Genomic DNA, 9359 nt, shown 5'->3' with positions numbered 1-9359 from the left:
TGTTGTTGCCGTCTTCATCCTTTGTTTTTCTCAGTTGAGAAACTACTTACGCAGCCCACAGCGCCATCCACTGTCGCGAGTGTGAAATCATTTACACTACAGCATAGCTCCTGGCTCTGCATAGCTCCCCCAGTAATATAATGTATGCAGGTCTAGTTCGTTCCAATAGGCTACTTAATTTGATCAAAAGGAGTTGTTCAAAAACAAAGAGAGGAAGCTCTGCCTCAGCTACAGTGCTCTTCATATCAGTGGAACAGCCTAGGTAGCCTACTATAAAGGCAAAAAACCTCATGTCCTGCTGCTGGCCCCCAATTATGGACGGTGCAGCGCTGGTATATGGCTCTGGTGCAGCCTAGCTAAAGGGAAGAAATAATTAAGCACTCTGAGGACATCGAGGTATTTTTTATACAATTACCTTTTACAATAATTTTTATTTACTTTTTTGCAAAGCATATGAACAACGCGACAGTCGACTCCTGTGTCTAGGTATTTCTTCCCACATTGGTGATGCCTATAGGGTTTTTTTTGCCTTTTGATATGATATTCCTGGACCTGTTTGCAGCCTATAGGTTAGAAATGATCAGAAAGTCAAAGAGTCTGCTAGGCGAGTCTTTGCAGCGAGTGCAACAGTGGGGTAGGATAAGAGTGTTATTGTGTCAACCAGTGCCCTGGCAACGATCCTTCAATCTCATTTCATCTAGCACCTGTTCATGGCCCGCCACAGCTCGCTCTACGATTATGTTCACCTCTGACTGTGTCTGCCTCTCCTCCCACTGCAGCTCTAAAGCTCTTCTATATTCATCTCCAACAATGTCCTTGGAATCTCGAAGGGAACTTTTTCAAAATCAAAATTTATTATTACAGTAACATCTTGGCGAGCTGTCTGTAATACATACTCTGTACACAGTGTACAGACTCAGACTCTGTATGGACAGGCTTTTACACCATGCCAAAAGAACGTTTGTCTCAAAATCTTGAAAGCTGAACGTGCAGGATACAGGATAGAAGTATAGCTGATGCATGCCAACATTGCCAGGGCGTCACATCAATAGTTTGTATCTTGTCCTTGAGTCTGAAATAAGGATTGAATAGAATTGAATACACCCTTATTAATTTGGGTTGATATGCATATAATGTACAAATATAAAAAAATAATGGGCTAGAAGTAGTCTATAGAAAATGTAAATACTCAAGTAAAGTACAATTACTACCTGGAAATTGTACTTAAGTACAGTGCTTAACTAAAAGTACTTACTTTCCACCCCTAAACCACAGTCTTTTATGTGTGAGCCTGGCCACTGGGAGCTGCCCAGTACAGGAATACAACTTCTGGGAACTCAGATTAGCCTATAGGTAATTTTACTATTGGCCACTGAGTGTCACCACATGACCATTTTTGCATTTGTACAGGCCATTCTATTTCAAATAAATGTTTAAAGGTTAGGGGTTCCTATTTCCATCCCCAGGGGCCCTGGCCCCAAGGGTACATATTGCTTTCATCATACGGTAGCCCTCTAATCAGGTAGCCTACTAATTTAGACATGAGACATCAGATGTATGAAATCAACCTAAAAAAAAGTGTTGTTTATATTCCATTTTAGAAAGTAGGAAGGTAGGCTCTGCTATTTCTGTTCCCCATGGGGGGGTTGTTATTGCATATCTATCTCCCTGCTCTAGTGCTCTTAATGTTTAATGATGGTTGTCTAATTGTGCCGAGCAGGGAGAAAAATGTAGCAGAGCCGAACACTAAGTAAGTAATATTATATGCACACTTGTATTCTCATTCTAAAATAAATATTTGTTCAATTCTATCATGTGAGTTCTGACTGAACTGCTATCACGACTGCTAGTTAGTTAAAGTTACAGCTGCTACAAGAAGAAAACAATAACAACAAAGGAAGTTTGGTACAATGATTTCTTTTTTTATTCCAAATGCGTCTATATATTGAACAGAAGAGGGGCTGTGGCCCTCCTACAGTACCCCACACTTCAATAGCAAGAATGATAACAATAATCCTCAGAATATTTATCAATGTCTCATGTTGTGGTGTGTAATCCACTGAGCATTGGCGTTGAAGTCTGAGAGAGAATAAGAAAGAGTGAGGAGGGGGAAAAAATGGACTGGAAATAATGACAAAATGAGATACAGTATTCATTCTTTTTACCCTCCTGCTGCGTACACACACGCGCATGCATGTGCACACATGCAAACAACACGAATGCATTCTCTCATACACACGTATAGGCACACACACGCACACAAACAAGTCTGCTCACATGATGTGCACATGCTAGCGCGCACAAATACACACATTCTCTTTCTCTTGCGCGCACGTACGCACGCACGCACACACACACATGCACACAGCTCACACTTAGACCAACATTCTTGCCATAAACTAGAACTGTGTATTACAATTTTAATGTCTCTCTCTCTATTAACATCATCTGTCATCGCACCCTTCTCCAAATATATGGGACACTTTGTGTGTGCAAAAACTAAAACAGTCATTCTTTTAAACAAAATATACATTGTTTCTTTTTTTGTTTCTTTTTTTCTCACAGGGACGTGGAGTTGCTGGAAATACGTTTAAATGGACATTCTGACCCATCCCACGTGACATCATGGGCCACTGTGAAGCAATTACAACGTTTCATCGATATTCAATATTAGCACTTAATGTCATGAATTCTGAATACCGTCGGTTGAACACAATGTGAATACAATGTCTTATGAGTCTGTAATAGGGGAGGGGTTGGGGTACCCCGCTGGCACACAGCTGGTCTCTGAACTGTTGAATATTAAATTTTCCTGGATCAGTGATTGGTTGGTCAAACAAGAGGGAGGTTATAACTCCTGCCCCATTACGTTGTCATGACAACAGCAGCTACATTAAGAACGGAAAGAAATACACTCAGGTGTGACAAACCTGTCGACAAAACAGATGACATGAAATCTATGATTGGTTGTTTTTTCTTCTCTGGGTTGAATGATACCACTCTCATAGTTCTGGGGAGACAAGAACATTCCTATGAATTCACTTTCTGTGTATGTATGTATGTGTGTGTGTGTGTGTGTGTGTGTGTGTGTGTGTGTGTGTGTGTGTGGGGGGAGGCTGACAGTGGGTCTGTATGCGCACACTTGTGTAGCCAATGCACGTGTTGGGGGCTCACTGTTGCCCTGACCTTTCCATGGGACTGTGGGCTAGATCAAGTCCTCCCACGGTAGCCAAATGAATGACAAAAACCTTTAACAAACCCAACCAATCATCTCGTCTCTTAACTGTGTCTCGTCTGTGTGTGGCAGTCACCACATATTTCTGGGTTAAAGGAATGAACCTCATACTTCCTCCCAGACATTCACTACATATTCTGATTAGTAGTAAGTCCTTCTCACATTAAAAGGCGCTCTCAATATCGGCAGCCGCGTTGAATAAACATAGATGGAATGGGTTAGTTGCTGCAACACTTCCCAATCTCACTGAACACACAGAGCAGTGTGGGCTACAGGGAGGTGCAGTGTGATTGAGACCCAAGATTCTTTTTAAGCTTTTCTGCATGTGAGTGACTGGCTGCGGCCTCACGGTAGTCACGCACCTTTCATTTCACCCGTTAAGTCCACTGACTGCAGCAGGCACAGCCCACGATCCTGCCCGGTTGGAGAAAAATGAGGAAAGAAAAATTCATACCTCAAGTCCCCCTGCTAATGGGTCAAAAGCGTTTCAACGATCCACCTCTCACAAAGGGTCAAAATGATACCGGCCGGTCCACACCTACAACTTAGTGGAAGTGAACTGATCCATCCACCACCGCCAAGCCCCATTGAGCCCTTACATTGGATCGGGGCCAATACTCTCTCAGCCACCTTCCTGTATGGATTTCCCATAAAAACCCATACTGTAAAATCTTTGACCCTTCAGATGAGATCCTACGTGCCACCCCACCCCGTTACATGTAATCCTCCTTGTCCACTCTCCCTTCTTCAGTCCTGCCCCCCCAGTAAGTCCAGTGGGGGGTGTGAAGACGGCTTGTTGGGGGGGTGAGGGCGAGGCGGCGGTGCTGGCTTGGCTTTCGCTCGCCGCAGGGGGCTCACGGCGCCTCCTGTACCACATCCTCCCTGCATGCTGCCCACTCCCCCGTCACTGTCGGCCCTGTCGGAGCAGGAGGAGGAAGGTGGAGGTGGGGGCGGGAGGCGCGGCAGGGACATGGAGCCATGGTGGTGGTGGTGATGGTGGTGGTGGTGGGGGTGGGTGCCGGGCATGGGCCCCATGGAGGGGGGGATCCTAGAGCAGGACACCGAGGCCAGAACCGTGGACGAGGAGGCTGAGGTCAACGACGGGGCCAAGGTGGACCTCAGCCCCTGGATGCGCCGACACTCCTGGCAGATGCGCACGTGGCTGCACCCCTGCAGGAGGGTGCGAGATGGGGGGAGCGGAGGGCAGCACCCCGCCACAGCCGAGGCCGAGGAGAGGGAAGGTGCGGCCGGGTGTTGTGAGGGCGAAGTGCCCGCGGCTGCAGCGGCGATGCTGGCGCCCAGCGGGTCCTCCAACAGCCTCTGGGGGCCGGGGCCCAGATCTGGCCCTCCTAGTCCACCCCCAATGCTGCCTCCTCCTAGTCCTCCACCGATGCCTCCCATTGCCCCCATCCCTCCTCCCCCACCACCTAGGCCTCCAGTGAGCGGTCCAGAGCCGCTGTAGAGCTTGCCGTTACTGAGGCGCATCTCTCTGACGAGGCGGATGGGCCGGGGGCCCGCCATAGCCAGGCGGGAGGGGTGGCGGAGGATCCCCCCGCCCGCTGCGCTGCTGGGGGCCAGGGGCCTCCGCCGACGAGAACGAGAGCTCTTCTTACAGGAGATGGCGTTTCGGAACTCGCACAACATCTCCTGGCACACTGACACCTGGTAGAGGGAGGGAGGACAGAAGGGGTCTTTTTTGTAAAATGTTGTATCAATTATTTTTTGCTTTGCAGGACAGTGTATAGAGACAGGACAAAGAGTTAGTCCGTGAGTAAAGTGTGTCTGTGTGTGTGTGTCTGTGTCTCAGCTTTCTGCAGATTTCTTCAGCAGCTCATTGTTCAAAAGTGTTATCTACACAGTGACCTATAAGCTCCTATAAACACAAACAGAAAATGCATTGTAAGTAATCAGTTTGTCCAAGATTTCCACAGTGGCGATAGAGAGGGCCAGGCACTAGGCAGGGAGTCGGAGTAATGCAGATAAATACAGAGCAAATGAAAGTCAAGAAGGAAGGAGCAAAAAAACATACAGTGGAGGGATTGCTGGGAATACCAATTGAGGAGTGAGAGGCACATTACGACAAAAACACAGTTGGAGAGAGAAGAATGTATATTGCAAAATGTATATGATTTTTTTACATACTGAACAGTATTATAATTAAAATATTAATCAACAGTTTATCGTTGGCCTCGACACTAGAATCTAATAATGTCACAAGCCTCATGGCTTCTTTCTGGTGGAGTAGGTCCCGGCCAAATTCTGTTTACATGCTGTCCAATCTGGGTACCCTCTAGGCAAAACAAAGGAAAAACAGCACCTGTTTCTCTGTCTCGAGACTACATTCTGTCTTAATGGCTTAAGAAAAAAGGTATTCTTGCTGGGATTTCCTGAGTAAGTATAGGGAATTTAAGTAAATAAGTAAAAACACTACTTGTGTCACTGGCTGCCAGACTTGCAATTATACAGCCGTCGAAGGTCACCGTTTTCCGCTGGGTGTTTTGGTTCCTTTGTGTCCGAATAAATTCCAGTGTCTCTTTCATATTTGTATGATTTTTATGACAAACACAATATCGATAATGTGGCTAGAAAATGGGAAAGGGACTTTCAAAGTGAGTACGATGAAGATTGTTGGTCGGAATGCATTAAATCTTCTCAGTCTACTTTTCTAAGTAACAGGTTCAAAGAGATGCAATATAGGATACTTCATAGACAACAGAACATTTTGAATAAAATCGATCCCATTGTGCATTAAATGCAAAAAAACGGTTGGTACAGTACATATATACACTGTTTCTGGGAGTGTCCCAAGATAGCCAGGTTCTGGTCTTGTGTGACAAAATAATTTAGTTCAATTATGAAGTCTACGATCTGTAAAGATCCTGGGCAATTTTTATTAGGGCTGCCATCCGAATTTGGGGTGCTAGATCCTCAAAGGGCTAAGCTACTTGATAAGCTTTTTTGTGTAGCTAGAAAATGCATTTTGTTTAATTGGATTCACGAAAAACCTCCATCAGTGACTCAGTGGTATAGAGAAATCTACAGAGTACTTCCAATGGAAAGGCTCAGTGCCAAATTAAAAGAGAGAGAAAATAACTTTATGAATATATGGCAGCCGCTGATAGATTACTTGCCCAGGGATCTATCTACTGTGATTTATAAAGGAAGTGATTCATTGGATTGGAGAGCCCCAGCTGTACTCTTGCAATTTGCCTTTTGATATGACCATGTGTGTTGTGTTATCTTGTGTATGTATTATATATATATGTGTGTGTATATATTTGTATTTATATATATTTTTTCTTTTCCTAAATGAATACTGACTGTATTGTGTACGGTATGTGCTGCTCGCCATTTTCTTTTTTTGTTTGTTTGTCTTGTTTTGTTTCTGTGCTTTTTGTTTTTCTTGTCTGTTTTATTGTATTGTGCTTATAATTTATACCTTTCATGATTCATCTGTGAAAACGTAAAAATTCAATAAAAAGTTATTTAAAAAAAAAAAACTCCAGTGTCTCCAGCTAAGCCAAGGATTCTACCACCTAATCCAAATCAACCATGTTTTGAGGCCACGCTTTCATCCATATTTGACATGGTGAGTTCATAATCTAATTTTGCTGAGCTCCACGGCCGAAGCTCTAGACCTCGGAGGTTAGCAGAGAATTCGGTCACAGTGAATTGGCCACTTCGGCTGTGCTGATTGGGCAGGTGCTGTATAACCCCTAGAGAAGATACAGCTTTATAGCCTCCATGGATTGGTCACCTGCAAGATCAGCCCATGGGGTTATATGGCAGTTGAGTTGACAAATGAGCACATGATTAAATATATAAATCAATTTCATGTGCACACACAATAATGAGGAAAACTGGCAGAAAAAGACTTGCTCGCTGCTTGAAAACTCCTTAGACTGAGACTAGCTAAACTATCTATTAAGAAAGTAAATAAAGAAAACATGCATGCTCTGTGCTCAAAAGTACCAGGCCCTTTTCTGCCAGGTTTCCTTTTTGTTTTTGAGACCACCGCACCAGCAGTTAACCTGGAACAAAGGACAAAGAAAGGCGCAACAATTTCCTCTGTTACATTATTATACACACACATATACAAAGAACACACGCGCACACACACACACACACACACACACACATACCCCCACACACACACACACACACACACACACACACACACACACACACACACACACACACACACACACACACACACATTCACACACACACACAAGCAAGCAAGCAAGCAGATGAGTTAAAGGACCACAGTTAAGAGAGCGGAAGTGGCGCATTGCTGCAGTTGACCTACTGGGGGGTGGTGCCTGGGCGCGTGGGCGTGGCCAGGGGCGGGGCATGAAGAGGAGGAGGAGTTAGGAGGAGGAGGGCGTACCTCGTCAGTCTCTGCAGAGCGTCGGGTGGACCAGATGAACTCCATGATGGCCACGAAGACCGCAATGATCAGACCACAGATCAACACCACGAAAATACCACCAATGTTCTCCATACCTAGACCTGGACACACACACACACACACACACAGTATACTGTAATAAACACATTGGTTCTTACAAAGACATCCAATTGATCTATAGTCACTCTCTCCAACTTTAAATAACCTATTTATTTTTTAACTATCCAAAAAAGACATATATACACATTACACACAGCAATGCTTTTGTGTAACATAATTCTGTTGTTCTGCACAGGCAGAGAGAGAGAGAGAGAGAGAGAGAGAGGTGTGTTAACCCAATATCTTTGTAAAACAAGCGTACTGTTGGTCAATACTAAATCAATAACAAACGCGTCTCCATTATAAAGCCACTTCTCACCTCACCTCCTAACACACCATGTGTGAACGAAACTCAATAAGTAAACCACATTGATAGAAATAAAATAAAATAAGTAAGTTACATACAGTACATCGTGAGTGTAGGGAAAAAAACTAGCTTGTGTGCACAGTTGCACACCAATATCTTAAGATGACATGAATGATATATAATTATTCTGAAGCATTTTGGCTTTATTAAACCGTACAGTCGGTGAAGAAAATAGGAAAAGAGGGGGTGATGGAAGAATCGACATAGCCATGCAGGACTTCAGCTGGAGTCCTCATTCAATGCAATTTTGATTATGCCTGCATCCCAATGTCTCTAAAAACCTAAGCTTCAGATCTTCCAAAAAAACAATACGACGACTACTTCTGGGCCTTAAGCCCATGACCCAACTAATTCCAACACACTTTGCTAGTTCAGGAGGAATTCTGGCTCGGGGGGTGGGGGGCTGTAGGCGCTGGGGGGCATCATCTGTGCCCATACCCTGCCTAGGTGGTGTTGGCAAAAAGGCCTTTCTGTGTGGAGTTTGCATGTTCTCCATGTCCCCTGGTTTATAGACGAATCCAGGAACGGGTCTCATGGTCGCAGCTTACGTATTTCCTGTAGGCGGACTCGACGTAGCTGTGGGGTTTAAACCCTCACCAGGCGCACTCTTCTACTACAGTGAACGGCAGAGTGACTGATGTTAGTCTGCCTCAAACGTTACTCTTTCACCTGCTTTTTACTAACACTAACATTACAAAGATGCCCAGAACATCGGGATGAACCTGTGTAGTTTATGGCTGCTCCAACAGTAGTGGCAACATAAAAAAAAAAAAAAACGGAATGTCAAAATATTCACAGCGGTGGCTGAGACCAGAGCCATTGAGTAATGGTTGAAACGAAGCAGTGAAAGGTCCTGAAAGATACATAACGTCAGTCTTACCCAATACCCAATCTTTCTGTTTTATGAACACAAGGCTTCTGTACTTTATACCTCATACTTTAAATGCTATAGTATGAGGTATAAAATACAGCAGTAACGTTTAAGGCAGACTAAACATCAGTCACTCTGCCTTTCACTATAGTAGAAGAGGTGCGCCTGGTGAGGGTTTAAACCCCGCAGCTACGTCGAGTCCGCCTACAGGAGGTCGAAAAGCTGCGACCATGAGACACGTTCCTGGATTCGTCTATAGGGTCACAAAGAACATGCTGGTCTGTACACTGCCTCCAACTGGCCAGCCAGGGCACCTGATGGAGGGGAAAGGAACTGGTTGTAATAACGTGTTCCTTCCACGCGCTACGTCCAACCG

At 44.7% G+C, this 9359-nt stretch overlaps 1 protein-coding gene across 1 annotated transcript in view; it reads right to left on the bottom strand.

Moving 5' to 3' along the window:
- Positions 1-3982: 3982 nt before the first annotated feature.
- The window catches only part of LOC308331715 (glutamate receptor ionotropic, kainate 5-like), a gene marked incomplete at its 3' end in the record, with an annotated part of 177684 nt that continues 172307 nt past the window's right edge, over positions 3983-9359 (bottom strand). Inside the window, exons 19-20 of the mRNA XM_080787207.1 lie at positions 7545-7747; positions 3983-4897 (exon numbers count right to left, since the gene is read on the bottom strand). Of these exons, the coding sequence (XP_080643333.1) occupies positions 3983-4897; positions 7545-7747 (1118 nt within the window). The remainder of the gene's footprint in view (positions 4898-7544; positions 7748-9359) is intronic.

Source organism: Protomyctophum bolini, assembly GCF_963924005.1.
Source record: "Protomyctophum bolini genome assembly, chromosome: 17".
Classification (NCBI taxonomy): Eukaryota; Metazoa; Chordata; class Actinopteri; order Myctophiformes; family Myctophidae; genus Protomyctophum; species Protomyctophum bolini.
Note: the sequence above shows the minus strand (reverse complement) of the source record. Positions and strands in the feature narration are given on the sequence as shown.